Source organism: Euprymna scolopes, chromosome 5 (assembly GCF_053919585.1).
Source record: "Euprymna scolopes isolate OS-2025 chromosome 5, ASM5391958v1, whole genome shotgun sequence".
Taxonomy (NCBI): Eukaryota; Metazoa; Mollusca; class Cephalopoda; order Sepiida; family Sepiolidae; genus Euprymna; species Euprymna scolopes.
Window position 1 is genome coordinate 132,121,074 of NC_136486.1, and position 26,298 is coordinate 132,147,371.

The 26,298-nt window shown below is 34.8% G+C and overlaps 1 protein-coding gene across 2 annotated transcripts in view; it reads left to right on the forward strand.

Moving 5' to 3' along the window:
• The window catches only part of LOC145276971 (ATP-dependent chromatin remodeler CHD1L-like), a 144,901-nt gene that overhangs the window by 62,951 nt on the left and 55,652 nt on the right, over window positions 1–26,298 (forward strand). For both annotated transcript variants that reach the window (XM_080128519.1, XM_080128521.1), the window contains exons 4-9: window positions 5–134; window positions 2,446–2,559; window positions 11,122–11,278; window positions 12,533–12,691; window positions 13,512–13,619; window positions 19,762–19,932. In XM_080128519.1, coding sequence (XP_079984645.1) covers window positions 5–134; window positions 2,446–2,559; window positions 11,122–11,278; window positions 12,533–12,691; window positions 13,512–13,619; window positions 19,762–19,932 — 839 coding nt within the window. The remainder of the gene's footprint in view (window positions 1–4; window positions 135–2,445; window positions 2,560–11,121; window positions 11,279–12,532; window positions 12,692–13,511; window positions 13,620–19,761; window positions 19,933–26,298) is intronic.

Here is a 26,298-nt window from a genome sequence, read left to right on the forward strand (position 1 = left end):
ACAGATTTGCTCCAGGAATGTTGGTTAGAGTGTACACAGGAGATAAAAATATTCGTAAAGCCATACAAAATAGTCTTCTTCCCAAAGACGATTCTTCTGCATATCCTTTTGATGTTCTCATCACAACATATGAGGTGAGTTGAAACGATGTGTGCATATTCTTTCAGGATAACGAAGCTTTGGAATGTCAAGACTCATCTTATCTAAAGATACTATAAAGAATGAATTGCATGACACTATTGGAATTTTTGGATGGGATTTTGAAAAGACTTTGAACATCTTTGAAGTTTTCACATGCATTAAAGAATGGTAAAATAGAAATTAAAAAGAAAATAAGGATTCATATTAAAATGCCAATATTCAATCTCTACTTCCAGATTTATACATGACAGAACACAGAAAATGGTCTTTCAGATTTTAGCTTGACAGACCACAGCAAATGGTATTTCAAATTAAAGCATGGTCACTAAATATGTCCCAAGCCTGACATATAAATGGTGCCACTAATAAAAACAAAATCTATACGATTTTTATAAAGTACTAACCTTGATGGCTAAATTTAAGCCCAATCAGATCATTAATTTACAAATGAATTAGTTAAGTGAAGCTATTATTGGACATTTTCAAAACAATAGGAAAATGTTAATCTTAGGTGTTAGTAAAGCATTCCTTTATGATAGGAAAATATTGTTGAAGAAAAAGAATGACCTGATTTTATTTTTATTTGGACTCTGCTTCATCGGAAACGAGGTGAGATGGAGACAAGCAAGCAATATATTTGCACCAAGTACAGTTTTGACATTCGACTATTTTAAAAATGAGTACCCCAAACTAATATTTGGCAACATGAAGCAGGAATCAAACCTTTTATTCTTTTGGTACAATTGACCCGCATCTCCTGCTTCTATCATTTAAAAGTTACATGAGGATGAATGTCTGATCGAAGCAAGATCGGGTTTAATAGTATAATCAGGATTAACTTTTTATTTTATTTTTTGCTAGGGCATGTTGGTGACTAAAACCTGTGCTCTTTGTCAGATCCTGGGTCATGAGTCACCAATGTGATACTGTCACTCTGGTTTTAACATTAGTCATGGCCCTTGCTAGAATAAAAATATTGATCACTAAATATGATCAAGAGTTTGAGCCTGGTGCCATGATTATCACATGACTTCTGACCAGTTGCTGTTAATAGCTCTGTGCCCACATTGTGTCTAAGGATCTGCAAAATTATGATATTTTTGCTGTGATGCTGGAATGGGGGAGGGAGAATAAGTGTCTAATCAGATTTCTTCTCTACTTTTGTCAGAGAAAGCATCGTCTTAGTTCAAGGATGGGACTCTTAATTGTGCCATGTCTAATAATGGGGGTGAGCTGAAAAAAAAAGTGGCTATATATAAAATTAACAAAGTAATTATTCTGAATAAAGATGTTAGCATATCATAAATGCCTTGCAAAAGACTATGCCCAAATACGAATATGGTTGTAGCACATGAATGACAGAAAGTAGTGGAAGAAATGAGGATACTCACTGTTAACTTGGAGTAGACATTTTATTTAGAAGGAGGCAACTTATAAGATGATACAAATTACATCCATCAGTCTTAATCCGATATTACTCCTCGAGTTTGAATATCATAACTATCACAGACAGAAGTAATATATCTCCATCTTCATTTATCCATGTTCAAAGTTATCCTTTGTTGGCGCCTGCCAGCATCTGTCTGATCCGATCTCCCATCTCTATGCAAAAACTCACATAATGGAGGTTAAAGGGAGGAGGTAACTCTGCCTGACTCAGAAAATGAGTTAGCTCTCTTTAATCATAGTTCCATTGTCCTAACAGTAATTTTTGTCTTTAGAAAAAATATACACTTATTTATATTTTATCAATTAACATTTTCATAGTGGGCTGGAAACTAGTCCTTCCTCTTTGTGTAACATTAGCCCAAAAACTAAATTGTCTTCTAATGCAAAATCTGTTCCTCAAAACTCTCCAACCACAATTCCATTCACCATCTTCCAACTTTCATATACAAACTAGATGTTCTAGCTTTAAAAGTCACAACAGCAGACACCGGGTAGCTGTCATCTTGATAAAATGCAATAGCTCACTCTTTTGATCTCTCTGCATCAGTTAGCTTTGTCAGCTTTTCCAAATATTAGCCAAGGGTTTTTTATTGATATTCTCTACCAAACATGACATTTCAAATTAAATCTGTCGAAGAATAATATTTGACGATATTTTATATGCTAATTTAGTGAGGTTGGCTCTTTAATTTAATTAATCTATAATTAGATCAACTTACTTTTTGTTCCACAAGGTTATACAGGATTTTATTTCCTCCGTCAAGATAGTGCTGCATATTCCTATTCCAATTTATTTCTTTTGAGGGTTTTCAATCATCTTGTAGAGTATTTTAAGTGTTTCTACTTCTTTTTCAGATTTGCATCCGGGATAATATGTTCTTCTCTGAAATTCCTTGGCATTTGATGGTCATTGATGAAGCCCATAGATTGAAAAACCAGAATTCTCTACTCCGTGAGACTTTAAGCCAGGTTTACTATCAATTTTATTCTATTTCATTCTAAAGAACCAAACATAAAATTGTTTAAATTCTCTTCTTGTGGGCTGATATGCCATAAAACGGACAAATCAAACAAAAGTTTGATGCGTGACAAGTTTTAGGTAATTTAAATTGATACATTTCACTTTGTTGTCAATGAATATAGGCAAGCCATGTTTTATAGACTAGTTATTTTTACTCGGCGATGCTCGGGTAGAGATAGATTGTTAGTTGGAGTGTTTAAAAAAAAAAAAAAAAATATAGAAATGTTTACATTTGTTTTAAATAAGATTTTTTTTTTAAATTGTGTTTACTTTTTTCTTATTTCATTTTCGACTTCAATAAATATCAGTTAATGGTAAATAAAAAAAATATAAAAAGTAATTCGGTGTGTAATTGTCAAAAATTATGTACAGATAAGAAACATTCATGCATTAGATCTGATAATAATCTCTCTCATATATATATATATATATATATATGTATATATATAAATTCATATTCCTGTCTGTTTGTTTGTTCACAAGTTGATTAATGCATACAAAAATCTACTAGTTTCTTATTCATTCCTATATATATTATGATTATTGCAAAATATAAGATTAAAGAGGTGACGTCGTATGCATATTACATTAAGGAAAATCGACTTTATTAAATAGCGGTGTATTATTTATTGTTTATAGTGAAGGAATTATTTTAAGTGTTCTATTTAAGTTTATTATTTAAATTTGATTTATATTGGTAACATATTTAATTTATTTTACCGACATCGATTTTTTTTTTTTTTTTTTTTTATGAATCGGTTTGAGTTAGTTCTCTTAGGCACGAACGGTTTTCTTTTCTTTTTTTTTTCTTTTCTTTTTCGGCAGATATTAAAACTAAAAACTTTCAAGCATTATTTTTGAAATTAGTTTAAATAAAATAATTTCCGTGATTTCACAATTAACGTTGTGGTCCAATGAATTTTTATTTTAAAATAAACAAACAATTCAATTCAACTACGATTCTTTATTTAAAACAAAGACTAAAAACTTTCATTTACTTTTTTTTTACCAGTTTTTTTTTTTTTTCTTCACATTCTTTTGACATCGTAACTAAATTTTTTTCTTTTTTTTTTTTCTTTAATAACACAATAAGTCGTATTTTTTGGGGTTTTTTTTTTTCTTTAATAACACAATAAGTCATAACTCATCATTTTTATAACATAAACATTCAGTTAACACAAATTCTGCTTTGGTATATTTGAAACTGAATTATTTACAGTTTGTTTTCGTTGCAACAGACTGTAAAGACAAATCTTTCTAGACCGAGGTAACATTAAAGAAATTCGCTTAAACTGGAATATAGTCATAAAAAGGTGCTCAATATCCTGATGAATAACTTCTCTTTGTATCCCTTCTGGCGAAATATCTGGTGGAGAGTTTGTCACATACTTCTTTCTTCTGAGGGGGGGGGGATACATTTTCGTGTTTTCATTCGTTCTTTTATTTTTGAATTTTTTGGGGGGTAACGATGGAGTTGACATATAACAATGAAAAACTGCTCAATATTCTTAGTATAGCAGGTGTGGCCAAACCAAACTTCATGTCGACCTGGCAACGCTGGGTATCCATACCAGTATATATATTAAGCAAAGCCCACTGTTTGTTTGTAAACAAACTGACAGTTTGAGCACTGTGTGACAGGGTAAATGCTAATTTTATAGATTTGAGGAGAAATACTTACGGGCACTGATTCTTGGTTCGATGGTTAGCGCGATGGTTGTAGGTTCGATCCACGGCTGGGAAAAGGTGCATGTCTAGCCTCACTGATGAGTTGTGATACAATAAAACAATGTTGTATGTGGATGACATTATATATATATATATATATATATATATACACTAGCAAAAGTACCCGTCGTTGACTGGGTCCAAAAACAACCTACAGAAAATGGACTCTGATTTATGCAAGTATGATAGGTTATGAAAAAGAAGGATTGTAAAGTGATAGCTTCGAATTTGGAAGTATCAAAACCTAAGCAAAATATGATGAAAGTAAAAATAAAATAGATAAACCCCATAATTTATTATACCATACCTGTTCACACTGAAACACTTATCACAATATTCTGTGGATCTATATTAAAAAACCTTGTTAAACTTTGTGACATATTTCCATTCTATGGAGGTCAGGCGCAAACGAACACCTCATAATTTTATTATACCATATTTCTTCAAACAAACATAATTATCAAAGTATACTTATGCAGATAGATATGAAAAGTCTTTATTAAAGTTTGTGCCTATTTCCATTCTATGGAGGCCAGGCGCGAATGCAGACCCCACAATTTTATTATACCATCCCTATTTAAGTTAAAACATACTTATCAAAGTATTATGTACATCTATATCAAAAACACTTGTAAACGTTTTGTTTTTAATTTTTAAATTTTTAATTTCCATACTTTGTGGACCAGGCGCGTACGCAGATTCCACAATTTTAATGAATCATCATTATGCCAGATCAAACATACCCATTCCTGTGTCTCGATACATCTATCATTATATGTAATCAGTTTTCTATAATAGTCAACCATATAGGAGCCTATTCGTGATCAGACACACACCCAGACGTTCAGCTTTATATTATAGAAGATATATAATGAAAAAAATTTAAATGACTCAGAATAAAAGCTTACATTATTTATTGAATTATCAGAGGTTCAAATACAGGAAATAATATAAAAGTTATTCCTTATTCTATGGAGTTTCAAAAATGTATACTTTTCTCTTCAGTGTAATGATTGGCAGCGTAAAATAAAGAACTTATTAGTCAGCACAAATTTTAAAACTTAAATTGGGATTATCAGTAGTTTTCGCAAAATTGTGTATGTATTTTCAGTATTTATTTCGATAGTGCTCAATACAAGTGCAGAGCTTAGTAGTAGTAGTATGCATTAGTTTGATGATTTTCCTTTTGAGAATGAAACCTGAACGTTTCTATGTAGCTATAAATATATTTTCATACTACTTGAGGCTCCCAGAATCATACAATACCAAATGCCAAATGCAGGTATAAATGTATAGTACTATGTATCTGGAAACTTTATATATATATACATATATATAAGTACACATTTAGTCCCAGGCTTGACCTATAGATAGCAACACTAATAAAAAAAAAGAATCATGATTTTTGTAAAGTACTAACCTTTAAATAACATGTATCAAAATTTGCGCCACGTCAGATTATTAGCTTACAAAATATAGTTATTTAATTAAAAGTACTGTTGCACATTTTCAAAACAATGGAATAAACCTGAATTTCATGTGTTACGGCATTGCTTTCTAATAGGAAAAAATACAATTCAATGAAAGCAATCATTCGATAAGTCTTATGTAGACTCTGCTCTGTCGAAAACAATGATTAAGAGGTGATATGCTGACTTGAAACACTCTCATAAGAAAACAAATGATGCTGATCACTCGTGTCTCCCAAACTCAGCAGTTGTCTTGATAAACATCTTTTTAAAAAATCCACAAACTCGTTTTGACTTCTCATAAATCAAAGTTGAATGAGAGAGCAGAAGAGCTCAAGATATGAGAAGGTAGTGTATTTGCATGGACATTAGTCAGTGGGAAAGCTGTATTTAAAGTGAATGCCATATTTGCTCACAGTAATAAACATAGCGCATAAATGATTCAGAGCGCTATTTCAATGCAACAGGAGGGAGTTTTATGTCAATATGTAATGGATGAAACATGGATTGATCACTTCATTATGAAATCAAATTGGCAATTAGCTGAATGGACACCAGTAGCTGTAAGTTGTCCAAAACAACCAAATATGCAAACATCAGCAGGTAAGGTTCTGTCCTGTTTATTTTGGGATGTGCAAGGTATTTTGTTCGTTGATTGAGAAAGGAAGACCCATCAATATCTAATGTTAATATAGCATTATTAGTACATTTGAAGGTAAAAATCACTAAATAAGTCTCAAACATAGAAGAAAAAGTGCCCTTTCACCAAGATAATGCACCCTGTCACACGTCTATTGCAACAATGACAAAATTACATTAATTGCTTCTGCATCCACTTTATTCTCCAGATCTGGCTCCCAACAACTACTGGTTGTTTTCAGACCTCAAAAGAATACTCCTGGGAAAGAGATTTGGTTTCAATAAAGAAGTGATGGAATCAGTATATCACCCAAGAAGCAGACTGTTGATGAATAGTTGAATTTTACCTAAAAGTTGTTTCATTAGTTCGAATTATGTGTGTGTTGTGTACGTACATATGTATGTATTTATGTATAACATGAAAAATCAACTTCTCTAAATAAATCTTTATTTTTATTTTTATTTTTTTTTTTTTTTTTTTTTTTTTTTCAACATACCAAAAAATTTGGTAGATATGCTGCAAGATATTAAAAAAATATTAAATTTTATCTTGGTATCTTAATTAATGATTTATGATCATTCCAAGTTGGTCAGACAGTTTTGTGTTATACTGAATACAAGGCCAACTTAAGCAGTATATAACTGAAAATGAAAGCTTCAAATAAGTAAAAACAATCTTTATAAACATAATGCCATAGAAAGGATACATCTGTCATTAAAATAAATGTACATAATTCAAATCAACTTACAAAAAAATAATCATCACACCAGAAAAAAAAATATTAGAAAGGAAAGATTGAATTTTATTCATATACTAATTTCATAATTATAAACTGAAAAATAGCCAAGAGATATTGTAAGTTAAATTTCTCAAAAATTTCAATTTTTACCCACTTTGGGAGCATAAAAACAAGTCAGTTTGGCAGGGCTAAATCAAGAATAGCTTTATAACAAATAAAATGATTAAAATTATTGGTGTTTACTTGGGATTAAACCTATTTTCAAAAAAATACAGAAAAACTTTGGTGCATGTACCTGTTAGGAATGAAGATATCATATTCCAAAAGTTATGTAAATTGATCAAATTTGTTTCTTTTTCTTTTCTTTTTTTCTTTTCTTTTTATATAAAAAAATCAAATCTTATAAAGTGACATTTCAATCGCTACGATATAATGAATAAGCATGAAACAACTCGGTTTAAAAATTAGCCTTGTAATCACTACAATTTCCTGTTAAAATCATAAAAAAATGATTTTCTATATTAAAAAACTACTTGATCAATTTACATGATTTTTAGAATATGATATTTTCATTCCATGACAGATACTTGCATCATAAATATTTTTCTGCAATTAAGATTTTAAAAATAATTTTCTAATTCTAAATAAGCACCAAAGTATTTTATCTCAATACTTAATACAGTTTCACAGTAGATCTGATTCCCAGAAACATTGTCATTATAATTGTATACTTGCATTTACTTGTTTAATGACAGATAATGTATTTAAGGTTGAGATCTACTGTGAAACTACAGTAAAGTGTTAAGATGTAACTCCTTTTAATTATTATTATATTATTATATATATTCAAAGTTTTGTTTTATCTATTGTAATAAAGTCATACTAGATGGACCTGTGGAAATTCCACAGGACTCCTTCATATGTAATATATTGATGTTGGCATTCTGTAGATGTTCAGTGTAAATGGAGACACTGATATTATTGTAGCTTTTTTGTTAAAACTACAAAAGTATTTATCTAGTATGACCACCTGGCAAAGCCCGGTCGTAAAGTACGCTTAAATATGATATTTTAATTCTTGCAGATTTTGTATATATTATTATAGAGTTAATGTTCTTTCGATTTTTATATATTATAAAGTTGCGATTTCAAAAAAAAAAAAAATGTGTATATATATATTATATCCATATGACTTGGGTGCATTAGCTTGAATCGAAACTGATGTGTGTGTGTATATATATATATATATATATATATATATATATATATATATATATATATACTTCAGTTCCTTCAGCTAAAACCAAACCTTACGAAGAATTCCTGATAAAATTGTTTATAAAATAAAAATAGATGACTTAAGTGCCATCGACCGAAACCAAAACTTACAAAGAATTCTTGGTAAAATTATTTATGACAAGTACATAACAATTAAACAATCTGGATGTAAGCATGACACAGAAAATAAATAACACACAATCTATCGTATTAATATATAGATTCCTATTTGTCTGTTTGTTCACAATTTGATTAATATTTACAAAAGGTACAGTTTCACAAATTAATTTTCATGGTGAAAACAGAATTTCATATACTTTCATTCCAGCATGATTTCTATATATACTATTTATTCAAACGAAATCTACATTAAAAAAGTAATGTTATTTGCATTTTGCATTCAGGAAAATCTTAATAATTAGCTCTGTGTTATTGTTTGTTGTAATCAAATTATTTTAACTGTTCTATTTAGAAATATTATATGAAATTGATTTATTTAATTAATTTTTCATTTATATTAATTTAATTTCAATATTTTCAATGATTATTACTGACATCAGTTGCATTTAAAAATGGAAGTAAGTTTATTTACTTAAGCTATGAAAGTTATTTCCCCTTTATGCTATGAGTTATTTTCTGTTTGAAGATGGCTGTGTTTTGGTTCCATAAATCTAACATGTGATTTACTTTTAGGAACATCATGTTAGGATATTCAGCATATCTTAAATAGTATGTGACTAAAACTTTTGACTGGCAATATGTTTTGACCTGGAAACGCCAGGTATATACAACTAATAAATTAATAATTCCAACATATTTCATATAAAATATTATGTCTAATTTATTAATCAAGAATTAGCACGGTCTGTAAAAATTCCACAGGTGACTCATTCATATGTATTGATGTTGCCATTCTGTAGATGTTCAGTGTAAATGGAGACACTCTGATATTATTGTAGCTCTTTTAAAACTGCAAAAGTATTTATCTAAGCTAGCAGGGTCGCCCAGTGTAGCCCGGTCATAAAATACTTAACTATGATATTTTAAATCTTGCAGATTTTGTATATATTATTAGAGTTAATGTTCTTTCGATTGTTTTTTTTTTTTTATAAAATCGCAATTTCAAAAATAAAAAATATATATCCATATGACTTGGGTGCATTAGCTTGAATTGAAACCAAAACTTATGAAAAGAATATATGGAAGATACACTGATGAAACTTTATCGATTTTACACAGCACACTCAAGAATTCACTTAAAAATTCTTGAGGCGATATCCATTAATTTATGCCAGCCATTTCCGTGTAAACAAAGAGAACATACCCATAATTTGGAATTCATGGGTATTCGTTGAGATTATTTCCTTTTCTCCTATTCCCTATACAACTTTTTTCTTTTCTTTTACCCTTGCTAATAATTTATGGTCTTTTGACCACCTTTTTAAATGATGTTTCCTCCCCCATCGCCAATGTTAATTTTGAAAAGTGTTGGCTGCTGAAAGATGTCTCGATAGTTTTTTTTGTTTTTTTTTCTGCGCCCACCCCTTATTTACCCCCTTTTATCTAATTTATATTTTTAAACAGATAATTAGAGCTTAGGAGAAATATATTTTAAAAGTGTATTTTAGTTTTCTTTCCTTTGTAAAATTTTTTTCTTTAATGGTTTATGTTTAAACTGTAGAGAAAAAAAAAAACCCTCAACAATTAATTATGGCACTGCGCCCAGTGTTATTACAATATTTTATAAAATTATGTACCCATAAATTCTTTTTAAAAAAAAATATATCTATATATATATATATAACTTTAGTTCCTTCAGCTATAATCAAAACTGAAATCCAAACTTATGGAGAATTCATGATAAAATTATTTATAAAAAAATAGATTACTGGCGTGCTATCAATTATAACTGAAACCAAAATTTATGAAGGATTCTTAGTAAAATTATTTATTATAAGAAATGAAAGTCCATAACATTTAAACGACAGTCACTCAAATGTAAGCGTGACCCACAAAATAAATAACACACACTATCCTATTCATATTAATATATAAATAAATATTTTAATGTATGACATAAATTTTGAACAAAAATGGTGACAAAATATATCTTGAAATATATTTGTTAGTGTTACATCATCAAGTGGCCAATAATACACAGATGTAAGATATACAATCGATTTATTTTGTGAGGTACAATAATAGAAATGCGTATCAACTGGTGAATTGACGAGTAAACTGAAGTGTTCATCTTAGAATGTTCAGCATCAACTGACTCGAGCCAGCTTTGCTCTTGTTAAATACACATGAACCACATGTGTTCAAGACACGTCACAACAGTTATGTTCTTGACATAAATTCAATATTACTTTACAGCTCATCACTCTGTGGTGAAGCAGCCCTAGCTTGAAGGTGGTCCCATCTGTGCATGTGTTTAAATCCTGTCTGTGTCTTTACTTTTTAAAACATTTTATTTATTATTTAATGTTTATTTTCTGTTTGAGTCTCTAAGTTGTGAATTTTTCAGTTGAAAAATACAGATATAAAATACAAAAAAAAAAAAAAAAATGATTTCCCAGTTAAATACAATGTATCAAATGTAAGAATGTTTTATTAAATATATAAAATGTTGGCTCAACTTTATTGTTTTGCACAGTGGAGTACAACACAGCGCATCTTACTGACTGGTACACCCGTACAGAACAACTTAAAAGAATTATATTCCTTGTTGAATTTTGTAGCAGAGTCGATATTCTTGTTCAATCTCAAAGACAAATTTGTTTGGAAGTTTTCTGATACTGAAAATGAAGAAGGTAAGTTACAAGAATTGTTATTGGGAATTATGATACCTTTTTTCTTTTTCTTTTTTCCACTCTCTCTTTTTATCACTTTTGTCTCTCTCTCCCTCTCCCTCTCTCTCTCTCCCTCTCTCTCTCCCTCTCTCTCTCTATTTTTGTCTCTCTCTCTCTCTATTTTTGTCTCTCTCTCTCTATTTTTGTCTCTCTCTCTCTATTTTTGTCTCTCTCTCTATTTTTGTCTCTCTCTCTCTCTATTTTTATCTCTCTCTCTCTATTTTTGTCTCTCTCTCTCTCTCTCTCTATTTTTGTCTCTCTCTCTCTATTTTTGTCTCTCTCTCTCTCTCTATTTTTGTCTCTCTCTCTCTCTCTATTTTTGTCTCTCTCTCTCTCTCTATTTTTGTCTCTCTCTCTCTCTCTATTTTTGTCTCTCTCTCTCTCTCTATTTTTGTCTCTCTCTCTCTCTCTCTCTATTTTTGTCTCTCTCTCTCTCTATTTTTGTCTCTCTCTCTCTCTCTCTATTTTTGTCTCTCTCTCTCTATTTTTGTCTCTCTCTCTCTCTATCCCTCTCTCTCTCTCTCTATTTTTGTCTCTCTCTCTCTCTATTTTTGTCTCTCTCTCTCTCTCTATTTTTGTCTCTCTCTCTCTCTCTATTTTTGTCTCTCTCTCTCTCTCTCTATGTTTGTCTCTCTCTCTCTCTCTATGTTTGTCTCTCTCTCTCTCTCTCTATGTTTGTCTCTCTCTCTCTATGTTTGTCTCTCTCTCTCTCTATGTTTGTCTCTCTCTCTCTCTATGTTTGTCTCTGTCTCTCTCTATTTTTGTCTCTGTCTCTCTCTATTTTTGTCTCTCTCTCTCTCTCTATTTTTGTCGCTCTCTCTCTCTCTCTCTCTCGCTCTCTGCTTTTCTTCTCTCTGAAATTTGGACAATATTTATTGGTTGATGTCTAATACCTGTTAAAATTTAACTAAAAATTGTATCTGAATTTTCACCAGGGGTTTCTACCCCCATTTTACCCTCTGCACAAACTAAACTAAATATAGTACACATTATGACTCCTTACAGCTAACAGCTGTGTTCTAAATTCATAATGATTAGTTAATTAATTTTAGAGTTTATCCTGTATATAAATATAAAAGCATACCTAACTTTATATAGAGATATGGTACCAATACAATAACTTGAAAGTGACGTTACATTTTACTATATAATGTTAATGATTGTAAATCTAAATTCATTCTTTAACATTGAATATAAAATGTTTCTTTATTTTAGCCACATCTGATTTGCATCACATATTACAGCCCTTCCTTCTACGCAGAATAAAACAGCAGGTACTAAAAGACTTGCCAGAAAAATCTGAAGTCATTCTATTCCACGGCCTTTCAACAGTCCAGAAAAAGCTATATAAGGCCATTTTAACGAAAGATCTCAGTAAGTATAAGTTACTTTACTTATATTAATCGCCAACACAAATATACCTTTTTGTTGGATTTCTCTTTCTTGACTACAAAATGCACTTTATCAGTCAAAAACTTTGATACACAGATTTTTAGTGACATTTTATAAGCATATTGTTCACTTAGGAAAACCAAATTGAGTTCTTGTCCGAAATTTCCTTTATATTAAACAAAAATTTTTTTTAAATCTGTATGATATGCACATCCATGACAAAATGAAAATATCATATTCCAAAAATCATGTAAATTGATCCAAGTAGTTTTATTCTTAAATCTGAGAATCAAATTTTATAAATCACTGGAGAGCGGTTGTCTTATCTGCCATTTCAAAAATGATCTAAAAAAAAAACCAAAAAAAGCCCCAGATAATTCGAAATTGCAAGAGTTATGTTGTGATGCTTACAAATTCCTATTCATCACTTAATGATTTTCTTTCTTTTCTTATTTTCCTTTTTCTTTCTTTTTTTCCTTTTTCTTTCTTTTTTTCCTTTTCCTTTCTTTTTTCTTTTTCTTTCTTTTTTCTTTTTCTTTCTTTTTTTCTTTTTCTTTCTTTTTTTCTTTCTTTTTTTCTTTTTCTTTCTTTTTTTCTTTTTCTTTCTTTTCTTTTTCTTTCTTTTTTTTTCTTTTCTTTCTTTTTTTCTTTTTCTTTCTTTTTTTTCTTTTTTTCTTTTTTTTTTTTTTTTTTCTTAATCAAAATATAACTACTTACTCAATTTACGTAAAGATAGGTTAGTTTGAAAGTCGATTTCTACAAACTTTCCAATACATGTCAGCATGTTATCTTTTTATTTCAGGTGCCTTTGCTACCAATTCTTACAACCCTGATGTAGCCTTTCCAAGAAGTTTGATAAACATCCTCATGGAATTGAGAAAATGTGTTAACCATCCTTATTTATTTGATGGTAAGTTTATAAGTTCAAAATGTGAAATAATCTTAATAGTATGTGTATATTGCTGTTGACATATGACGGGGATACATTTATAAAAAGGGAGAGATTTATAACGGAGATGTGAGAGATATTTATAAAGTACGTCCAAGGATGGGGTACTGCTGCCACATCTGGGCAGGAGCTGCTAAAAACAGCCTATACTGCCTTGACAGAGTACAAAATAGACTTCATGGTTTAGTGAAGGATGCCCTTTTCTCTTCTATGCAACATCTCTCCCACAGAAGAGACGTTGCAAGCCTGTCTTTGTTTTATCGTTATTTCCATGGCAGGTGCTCGTCTTAGCTCCAATCCCTCGTCCCCCCTCGCCAATCTTTCACGAGAAACACCTGTCTGGTTGAAACTACTGTCAATAATTTTTCCCACTCTTTATCTGTGCCTAAATCCAAACAGATTCCATGAACAAAGTTTCTTTCTTAGAACTGCACACCAGTGGAACTCTCTGCCGCTTGCCTGTTTCCCACCTGACTACAACTTGGACGTCTTCAAGTCCAACATAAACAGACTCCTGACAAACCGCCCCCTTAAGTAAGACACTCTATCAAAACCCCTCAATACTAATGATTACTACAATACTATCTCATTGATTACTGTACACACAATAACCCTTATCCCTGAGTGGCCTTCAGGCCTTGATAAGTGGTGACCCCCATGTAAAAAAAAAAAAGTTTTTTCATCAGAGGGGGAGATATATTATTGATGATGGAGAGGATAAACAGTTAACACTTGAAGGATGTTGTACAAAGTTCATTTACAGATGATAGACTGCGTGATGTATAATAACTAAAATGTATTTTACTTTTCATATTTCAAAGATGACAAATGAAAACAAGGTTTACAAATATATGATGATCTTTATTCATACCAGCTGGTGATGATGATGGTCAGGGATTCAAGCCTTTTCAATTGCATGGTCTTATCTTCGCCTCCAAGCGGGTTTCAGCTCGCTCTCAGTCTGACTCTGACTAAGTCGCTCTCTGACTCTCTAACTCAAACCCTTTTTCAACATATTAGAAATTCCCTTTCTTTATGGCATCAAAGCGTGCCTTCCCATGTGATTATTCACATGGATTTTACATATGTATGCAAACAAAGAATTTCTAAATCCAATTAATTGATACCTATCCTTTTTTTATTACATATTCACCCCAAACAAGGCATGTTGCCACTTTGGTGTAGGGGGCTACAGGGATACTATGTAGAGAGTTGCGCAGCAAGATGTCGGTTCACGTTACACTTGAACTTCTGCATGTCAGTACAGTTGGAGAAGCAGGGACCCAGAAGGGAATTCCAAAGTCTAGTGGTTCTGGGAAAGAAATTACTGGAGTAGAAGGCTCTCTTACATCTAGGGATCTCTACTGTGAAAGGGGGGGGGGGATTTAGTTGTTTGTCGGGGGGTATTACGTCGAGGGGGTACAAGTGCTTGCAGTTCGTCAGAGTAAGCACTATTAAAGTACTTGTAGGAAAGGCAGAGGAATGCAACATTTCGTCGATGGGACAGGCTGAAGCTTAGCTGACGGTTCAGGACCTATCAGATTGGCGACTCTCTTTTGGACCTCGTCTAGGAGCGAGAGACTAGTATCAGATCCACCAGCTCAAATGTGATAACAATACTCCATACATGGGCGAATGATGGCCTTATAAAGGTACAGGATATTTTCGGGCGTTAGTAGCTTTCTAGTACAGTAGAGAGAACCTACCTTCTTCGCAGCAGTCCTGGCAATGCTCTCAATGTAATTGTTCCAACTCATGTTTCCTGTGAACATTAGGCCGAGGAGTTTAAAAGATGAACTTTCAGATAAAGAGTCATTGGCCATTGCTATTAGTGGTAGAAAAGGTTTCTTGTAAGTATTGAAGGAAATGAGTTTAGTCTTGGCAGCATTGAATGTGACCATCCATTTTTGTCACCATTCCACTAGAGATCAGAGGTCATCCTCTAGTGTTTGTGTCATTTCTTTAGATATGTGTTCCTTTTTTTTTCCTGTCATATGTTATAGAGCATGGTGTCATCAGCATATATATCCATCTCACAGGCAATTTTGTCAGGGAGGTCCTTTATGAATATTAGGAATCCCGCATTTATAGCATATTGTTTACATGTACGACCGTCGAGGACAACTTGGATTTTTCTCTTCCTCCTCATTTCTCTCTCCCTCTTCCTCCTCATTTCTCTCTCCCTCTTCCTCCTCATTTCTCTCTCCCTCTTCCTCCTCATTTCTCTCTCCCTCTTCCTCCTCATTTCTCTCTCCCTCTTCCTCCTCATTTCTCTCTCCCTCTTCCTCCTCATTTCTCTCTCCCTCTTCCTCCTCATTTCTTTCTCCCTCTTCCTCCTCATTTCTTTCTCCCTCTTCCTCCTCATTTCTTTCTCCCTCTTCCTCCTCATTTCTTTCTCCCTCTTCCTCCTCATTTCTCTCCCCCTCTTCCTCCTCATTTCTCTCCCCCTCTTCCTCCTCATTTCTCTCCCCCTCTTCCTCCTCATTTCTCTCCCCCTCTTCCTCCTCATTTCTCTCCCCCTCTTCCTCCTCATTTCTCTCCCCCTCTTCCTCCTCATTTCTCTCCCCCTCTTCCTCCTCATTTCTCCCCCCCCTCTTCCTCCTCATTTCTCTCCCCCCTCTTCCTCCTCATTTCTCTCCCCCCTCTTCCTCCTCATTTCTCTCCCCCCTCTTCCTCCTCATTTCTCTCCCCCCTCTTCCTCCTCATTTCTCTCCCCCCTCTTCCTCCTCATTTCTCTCCCCCCCTCTTCCTCCTCATTTCTCTCCCCCCTCTCCCCTCTTCCTCCTCCCCCCCACCGCTTCCTCCTCATTTCTCTCCCCCCTCTTCCTCCTCACTTCTCTCCCCCCTCTTCCTCCTCACTTCTCTCCCCCCTCTTCCTCCTCACTTCTCTTCCTCCTCACTTCTCTCCCCCTCTTCCTCCTCACTTCTCTCCCCCCTCTTCCTCCTCACTTCTCTCCCCCCTCTTCCTCCTCACTTCTCTCCCCCCTCTTCCTCCTCATTTCTTTTACTCCACACTTCTTTCCCCCCTTTTCCTCTTTCTCCCCCCTCTTCCTCCTCACTTCTCTCCCCCCTCTTCCTCCTCACTTCTCTCCCCCCTCTTCCTCCTCACTTCTCTTCCTCCTCACTTCTCTTCCTCCTCATTTCTCTCTTCCTCCTCATTTCTCTCTTCCTCCTCATTTCTCTCTTCCTCCTCATTTCTCTCTTCCTCCCCATTTCTCTCTTCCTCCCCATTTCTCTCTTCCTCCCCATTTCTCTCTCCCTCTTCCTCCTCATTTCCCTCTTCCTCCTCATTTCCCTCTTCCTCCTCATTTCCCTCTTCCTCCCCATTTCCCTCTTCCTCCCCATTTCCCTCTTCCTCCCCATTTCCCTCTTCCTCCCCATTTCCCTCTTCCTCCCCATTTCCCTCTCTCCCTCCCCATTTCTCTCTCTCCCTCCCCATTTCTCTCTCTCCCTCCCCATTTCTCTCTCTCCCTCCCCATTTCTCTCTCTCCCTCCCCATTTCTCTCTCTCTCCCTCCCCATTTCTCTCTCTCTCCCTCCCCATTTCTCTCTCTCTCCCTCCCCATTTCTCTCTCTCTCCCTCCCCATTTCTCTCTCTCTCCCTCCCCATTTCTCTCTCTCTTCCTCCATATTTCTCTCTCTCTTCCTCCCCATTTCACTCTCTCTCTCTCTTCCTCCCCATTTCACTCTCTCTCTCTCTTCCTCCCCATTTCACTCTCTCTCTCTCTTCCTCCCCATTTCACTCTCTCTCTCTCTTCCTCCCCATTTCACTCTCTCTCTCTCTTCCTCCCCATTTCACTCTCTCTCTCTCTTCCTCCCCATTTCACTCTCTCTCTCTCTTCCTCCCCATTTCACTCTCTCTCTCTCTTACTTCTCATTTCACTCTCTCTCTCTCTTACTTCTCATTTCACTCTCTCTCTCTCTTACTTCTCATTTCACTCTCTCTCTCTCTTACTTCTCATTTCACTCTCTCTCTCTCTCTTACTTCTCATTTCACTCTTTCTCTCTCTTACTTCTCATTTCACTCTCTCTCTCTCTTACTTCTCATTTCACTCTCTCTCTCTCTTACTTCTCATTTCACTCTCTCTCTCTCTTACTTCTCATTTCACTCTCTCTCTCTCTTACTTCTCATTTCACTCTCTCTCTCTCTTACTTCTCATTTCACTCTCTCTCTCACTTCTCATTTCACTCTCTCTCTCTCTCTTACTTCTCATTTCACTCTCTCTCTCTCTTACTTCTCATTTCACTCTCTCTCTCTCTTACTTCTCATTTCACTCTCTCTCTCTCTTACTTCTCATTTCACTCTCTCTCTCTCTTACTTCTCATTTCACTCTCTCTTACTTCTCATTTCACTCTCTCTCTCTCTTACTTCTCTCTCTCTCTCTCTCACTTCTCTCTCACTTCTCTCTCTCTCACTTCTCTCTCACTTCTCTCTCTCTCACTTCTCTCTCTCTCTCTCTCTCACTTCTCTCTCTCTCTCTCTCTCTCTCTCACTTCTCTCTCTCTCTCTCACTTCTCTCTCTCTCTCTTTCACTTCTCTCTCTCTCTCTCTCACTTCTCATTTCTCTCTCTCTCTCTCTCTTACTTCTCATTTCTCTCTCTCTCTCTCTCTCTCTCTCTCTCTCTCTCTCTTACTCCTCATTTCTGCATGCCTCCCTTCGTCCTCATCTCTCTCTCTTTCTCTCCATGGCGATCTATTTCTCTCCATGGCGATCTCTCTCTCTCTTTCTCTCCATGGCGATCTCTTTCTCTCTTTCTCTCCATGGCGATCTCTTTCTCTCTCTCTCTCTCTCTCTCTCCATGGCGATCTCTCTCTCTCTCCATGGCGATCTCTCTCTCTCTCCATGGCGATCTCTCTCTCTCTCTCTCTCCATGGCGATCTCTCTCTCTCTCTTCATGGCGATCTCTCTCTCTCTTCATGGCGATCTCTCTCTCTCTCTCCGTGGCGATCTCTCTCTCTCTCTCCGTGGCGATCTCTCTCTTTCTCTCCATGGCGATCTCTCTCTTTCTCTCCATGGCAATCTCTCTCTCGATATCTCTCTCTCTCTCTCTCTTTCTCTTTCTCTCACCATGGCGATCTCTCTCTCTCTCTCTCTCACCATGGCAATCTCTCTCTCTCTTTCTCTCACCATGGCAATCTCTCTCTCTCTCTCTTACCATGGCAATCTCTCTCTCTTCATGTCTTTCCCTCTATTTGCTTAAACGTTTTAATGTTATTCTTGTTTAATGATGGCATCTTTTTAATGCAGCTTGTCGATATCACTTTTCATTAGATTTCTCTTTTTCTTCTGGAATTAATAATATAGGGTTATTTAGCAGTTCAAGTTGCACATAAACTAAACTGTGTTTTACTTTAATTATTAAACTTTTACATAATGTCTTTTTGTTGGATTCAATCGAAAGTTGCATGTTTAATTCACTTCACATCAGAAAATTGATCAGAAACTACACAAGGCTTGTAGGAAAGTGCTTGCTTTGAGTCTTTTAATGAATGAACAATAAAACTTGATGTAAATTGAACTACCTATTTTTCTCTTTATTTCACAACTTTTGTCCCTCTAATAGATAAAAGGCAAAATGTGTGTGTGTGTTTGTATGTCTTGCAAAAATTTTTGACGGATCCTCACAAGATCGGTATCGTTTTAAAGCTCAACCCTTCAGACGACAAATATCGAAAAATTGGTCAAAAATATTAATTCCTTCACCCTAAACTGGGAAGTTTTCTACAAGGAGGGGTCTTTTTTGAGTCACCATTCTTGCAAGTCATCGTATTAGTTGGATTTTCAACTTCCAAACTTCTGGTCGAACTGTGGAGACATTGGCAAAGATGTCACTTTTTTTTGTTTTTTTCCTCTTTTGTGTTACGGATTCGAGCCTGCCTGCCTACTACCACTTTTTTTTTTTCTACACCCAAACTACCTACTGTTTTTTCACTTTAAACGGCTACTACTAATTTATTTTTTAATTCCCCCTCCCCCTCAGAGTTCCTTACTCAACCCAGACAACGTCGAGGAATGCCACGACTCTACTACTTTTTTTTTAACACCTATCTTCATTCAGTAAATTCTAAGATTTTCAGATCTACCATTTCCTGTTTCGTTTAGGTGTTGAGCCAGAGCCATTTAACGTGGGCGAACATCTTGTGGAAAGTAGCCAGAAACTTGTTCTCATCGATCGACTGTTGAATCACTTGAAAGCAACAGGGCACAAAGTGCTGATATTCTCACAGATGACAAGAATGCTGGACATATTGCAGGATTATTTAACTTATCGAGGTAAGATATTTTATAATGATATATACATAAACACTAATTCTGAAATTTCAAAAATAGATTCTATTTCTAACAATGGATCTCATTTTTCTCAAATGAAAGAGCAAACAATTTTTTTTTTTCTAAAACATCTTTATAAAGTTAGATATGTTTATAATAAATAAAATAAATGAATAAAGACTAGTTAATAACACAGATAAGTAATTAAGGCTAAATATTAATATAAAAAAACTGCGAATAAAATCAAGTAAGAACACGTTCTGTATTGAAAAATTATGCATCTGAAACATAAAATAATTTCCAATTTCTGCAAAACTGGTCTATCTACAATAAAACCTGCCATGCATGTTTGAAAGTCGAACACATGCCTGATGAAGGGAAAACATCCCGAAATATAGCATCATAGACACACTGTCCTGAGGCCAGTAAGAACATCCTATATGTAAAGTATTGTATAAAAAAAGAAATGCATACATATATGGTTATATATCTACACATGATTTTTTTTTTTTTACAAAGAAATCACAACTTATCAAGGCCTGGAAGCCACTTGAGAATAAGGGTTACTTAGTGTAAAGTAGTCAATGGGACAATATCATAGTAATCATTAATAGTGGAAATTTGGTAAATTGGATTATATAAGGGGGCGGCTCATCAATAACTTGTTTATGTTGGACTTGAAGACAACCATATTGTAGTCCGTTTGAAAGCAGGGAAACTGAAGAGTCCCACAGGCATGCAGTTCTAAGAAAGAAGCTTTGTTCATGGAATTTACATTTAGGTTTAGGCACATAAAGAATGGGAGAAATTATTGATAGTGGTTTCGGCTAAACAAGTATTTTTCGTGAAAGTTTGGGGAACCATAGATTAGAGCTCAGACGAGCACTTGCCATAAAAATAAAGTAGAAACAGGCTCGCAACATCTCTTCTGTGGGAAAGAGATTGCAGGGAAGAGAAAAGAGCATTCTTCACTCGGCTATGAAGTCTATTTTGAACTCTATCAAGGCAGGATAAACTGCTTCTAGCAGCTCCTACTCAGATGTGGCAACAGTACTCCATCTTTGCCTGTACTTGGCTCTTATACAGGTAGAGAATTGCATCAACAGTGAGATATCTACTGCAGCAGTAGAACAATCCCAACATTTTTCCAGCTGCCTTGGCAACGGATGTGATGTACGTGTTCCATCTCAGATCAGGAGTAAAGGTTAAACCCAGAAGCTTATCAAAACATGGAGCCTTTAAGACATGAGTCATTCATTTCAATTGATGCCAGATGACGATCAGAGCGTTGATAATAAAAAGATAGACACTTGGTTTTAGATGCCTTAAAATTAACCAGCCTCCTCTTTCCCCATTTCACCACGTGATCAAGATCAGAAGAGAAAGAATCAGAGAGAACTTGGTCGTTTACAGCCTTTAAATGGTAGTGTTGTCAGCATAGAATGTGATTTGGGAGATCATTGACGTAAGTCAGGAAGAGAGTTGGGCTCAGGATGGACCCTGAGGGACTCCTGCATTAATACTGTGAGCTTCTGATTTCTGCCCATTAACCACTACTCTTATGAACCTGTCAGAAAGAAATGATTTCTTAATTGAAAAGACATTTCCAGCTATGCTGTAACTGGAGATCTTGTGGCGTATACCTTTTATACCATACCCTATGAAAGGCCTTTGTTATGTCAAGCAATTGCTCTAGGGAGGAGGAGAAAGAGTCGCTAATCCTATAAGATATAACCATTAGCACATCTGCTATAGATCTATCGGAACCAAAACCATATTGCATGTCACCAAGGAGGTTATTTTTGTTGTACTTCTATATTTAACATAGATTCCAGTAACTTGCTCATGACGCACAGGAGACTTATTGGTCTGTACTGAGAGGGAGATGACCGATCACCTGAACTCTTAAATATTGGCTGGTGCTACCAGATCAGGCTGTCTATTGGCTTCCTGAGACGAAATGCACCTACATCGATTTTCCGTTTTTGTTTCCTATTCTCTTTTGTAAAACTTAATTATGTTCTGCAAAAACAAAAACAAAAACAACAGCCCCTTTCCCCTTTTTTTTTTTTTTTTTCCTACTTCCCAACCCCGTCAGTGGGGCATTAGAATACACTGACTGCCCCCTTGCAGAGAATAAAAGTCCCTCAATGGGGCCACCTGTTGGCCGTAGGTGGCATCCCGTAATGTCTACGAAAAGGATCCTGGTGGCTGAGTAACTGATACCTAGGGAAATAAAGGTATCAGTTGCAACACTCCACTTAGGCCAGACGGGCGATCAGAGAGGCCCGATCCGATCAATCGGCTGGTCACGTCTAGCTCACCACTTATACACATACAATCTACACCAAATCTAAATAATACACAACACTTCCCCATCAATACTGATCCCCAAACAAGTGGTGAAAGCGGTGGCTGAGGGTCAATTGTATATAGTGAACAAGGACTAGACATGGATGTTTTTCTCTGATCTTTCCCATATTTTACTTGGATGGGAGAAATTAAGATACACGAGTGCTTGAAGCCTACATTATGTACAAGTATACCATACCTGTAACCCTGTTGTAGCCAGGGCGAATGGGCTTCCCCCCTGTGCGCATCCCAAGTAGGGCTCCAAGGTGGGTGGGGAGCAGGGATGATGAATTAAAAAAAACGAACCCAATATGAGTTATAAAAATCCAAGTAAAAAAAGATTTTTAGACAGTTCGGACAGTGACACGAATGAGGAATCAGATAACTATCCAAACTTTATAGTAATGGAGTCAATTGGAGAAGTGCCTTTAACCAAACTCTCCCCCTTCAAGATAGAAAAAATACTATCAGAAAGGGTCAAACCTAAACTAGTGAAAAAATTAAGAAATGGTAATCTTTTGATAGAAATTCTTACCAAAACACAGGAAGATGAACTTTTAAAATGGAAACATTTTGACAATATAAAAATAAAAACATACCCCCACAAAACACTAAACATATGCAAAGGAGTTGTGAAAAGCCCTGAACTTTCACTTTGCTCCATTGACGAAATCCGTTCAAATCTAAAAGAACAAAATGTAACGGATGTCAGAAGAATTCAAATTAAAAAAAATGGAGAAATGATAAACACACACTCATATATATTAACCTTTTACCAACAAAAAATTCCACAAGAAATAAAAATAGCCTATGAGAAACTAAGAGTCGAACCATACATCCCCAACCCACTGCGTTGCTTTAAATGTCAAAAGTTTGGTCATCATCAGGACCGATGTACACGCCAGCCAGTTTGTGGAAGGTGTGGAGAAAACGACAATCATATCAATTGTCAAAAAACTTATAAATGTGCCAACTGTACAGAAAATCACAGTGCCTACTCCAAAGACTGTGAAATCTGGAAAAAAGAAAAAGAAATTGTTAAAATTAAACACTCATTAAACATCACCTACCCAGAAGCAAGGAAAAAGGCAGTAACAGCTAAATATTCCGAAATAACCAAAAAGAATATTCCCAACACAAATAAACACAATGACAATTATTGCACAACAAACCTCGATATTAAAATCCAAGACCTCACCAACCAAATCAAAATATTGATAAATACAATTGAAGAAATGAAAAAAAACTCACTGGAACCAAAAATCCAAACGCCACACCCAGTAGACCAGAAATAAATCCAAAAAAACAAACCAGAACCAAACTTAACTAAACAAAAACTACAAATAAACCCACAAATTCCCCTCTCCAATAGCTTTAAGATATTGGAGATCGAGAACTCTGAAGAGCAGAATACCAACAATAAGGAGAGTCCCTTAATCCCCCACAGGAGTTCTAATATAAAAACAGATAACAACAAGCAAAAAAATAAAGATTCTCCAAAAACATCCGAACAGACAAGAACAATAAATGGGAAAAACTCCTCAAAGAAAACCAGCCCCACAAAAACCAAACCACGATCTCGCTTAACATCTAAAAGCAGAGATAAATCAAGCATAAAAGCTAACAAACCAATTGAACACAAAGAACCAGAAGCCATGGAAACAGAAACCGAATCTACCAATGATAAAAAGCTCACAAGTGCTCAAACGCACATGAAACAGTCCAATGATTCAAATACAAGAACTACAGACCAAAATAAATTTAAAACCTCCTTGGAAACAATAGAAATAAGACAAAACTTCTAAACCCCCATAAAAAAGAAAACACCCCTATTCCCAAGACAAAAGGGAAATCAAATACATAAAATCTAAACTATGGCCAACAAAATAATCCAATGGAATTGCAGAGGTATAAAAGCCAACCGGAATGAATTACTTCTACTGATATCTGATCTATGTCCCACAATAATATGCCTACAAGAAACCTTTTTAAAACCATCTGAAAATATCAATCTCCAAAGTTTTACTGAATACAACTATACAACAAATAACCCAAATAGAGCTTCAGGAGGAACATCCATTCTCATTAACAAAAACACGGTACAAAGCCAAATAAATCTAGAAACTAACTTACAGGCAATTGCTGTCACAGCCACCCTACATAGAACGGTCACAATTTGCTCCATTTATCTGCCTCCAAACGATCCCATAGATGAAACCGAAATAGAAAAACTCATCAACCAACTCCCTCGCCCCTTCTTATTATTAGGCGATTTTAATAGTCATAATGTTAGTTGGGGATGCTCAAACACATATAGAAAAGGAATCACTATAGAAAATATTATCAACAACAACAATCTATGCATATATAACAACAAAAAACCAACCTTTATTCACTCCGCTACAAATTCGTCCTCAGCAATTGACCTCTCTATAAGTGATCCTAGTATCTTTATAGATTACAATTGGACAGTGCATATAGATACCTGTGGAAGTGACCACTTCCCAATAACTTTAGAACATTTTGGTCCTGAAATAATCTCAAAAATTCCTCGTTGGAACCTTAAAAAAGCTAACTGGAATGAATTCAAATTACTATGCAAACACAAACTCCTACCTGAAAAATTTGAGAAAGACCTAATCACTTGCTTTACAGATACCATTATCTCAATAGCAGAAGAATGTATTCCTAAAACAAAATCATCAACCAAGTATAATCGTCCCTGGTTTAATAATGACTGTAAAAAGGTTATCAGGCTACAATGTGCTGCATTAAGAAAATTCAACAATCAACCAACTACTCAGAATTTAAACAACTTTAAAATATGCAGGGCTAAAGCACGCCGAACAATAAACGAAGCCAAAAGGGAATCATGGAAGAATTTTGTGTCTAAAATCAATAACACCACCAAAAACAAAACTGTATGGAATATGATTCAGAAAATATCAGGAAAAAACACCAGTCCCCCTGTCAACCACCTCTGTATAAAAATAGTAAAATAACTAAAAAAGAGGACATGGCAAACCTGCTTGCAGATACTATTGCAAATAATTCATCTTCTAAAAATTACGATAAAAAATTCCAGATCTTTAAACAGGAATCAGAAAAAAACAAACTGAACTTTAAAAGTAATAATGAGGAAGAATACAACAAACCTTTTACCATCCATGAACTAAAGGATTCATTAAAAAAAAAGCCAACAACACGGCTGAGGGACCTGATAAAATAACGTATGAATTTCTAAAACAACTACTAGATGAACCATTAAAGTATTTACTTTCTATTTATAATGACATCTGGCTCAATGGCAATCTTCCAGCCATATGGAAACAAGCCACAGTCATTCCTATACCAAAACCAGGAAAGGATGCATCTGACCCCTCCAATTATCGCCCCATAGCTCTAACAAGCTGTGTGTGTAAGATCATGGAGAGAATGGTCAACACCAGGTTAATTTGGTTTCTGGAAACAAATAAAATAATAACTAATTTTCAGTGTGGCTTCCGAAAACATCGTAGCACAACAGACCATTTAATTCGTTTAGAAACTTTCATCAGAAATTCATTTATACAAAAAAAGCATATGACTGCTATTTTCTTTGATCTTGAAAAGGCGTACGATACCACATGGAGGTATGGCATCATGAAAGATCTCAAAGAAGCTGGAGTGAAAGGAAGACTACCCATCTTCATCAATAACTTCATAAATAATAGACTATTCAATGTCCGTGTAGGAACATGCCTATCGGACATCAAAGAACAGGAAACGGGAGTTCCACAGGGAAGTATTTTGTCGGTAACATTATTCAGCCTAAAAATTAACAGTATTGTTGGATGCATAAACCAAGGCGTGGATTGCTCTCTATATGTTGATGATTTTTTAATTGCATATAACTCAAGACATATCCATATAATTGAGCGTCAACTTCAACAATGCATTGACAAAATAAAAAAAATGGACAACTAAGAATGGCTTCAAATTTTCCATTAACAAAACAAAATGTATGCACTTTTGTCA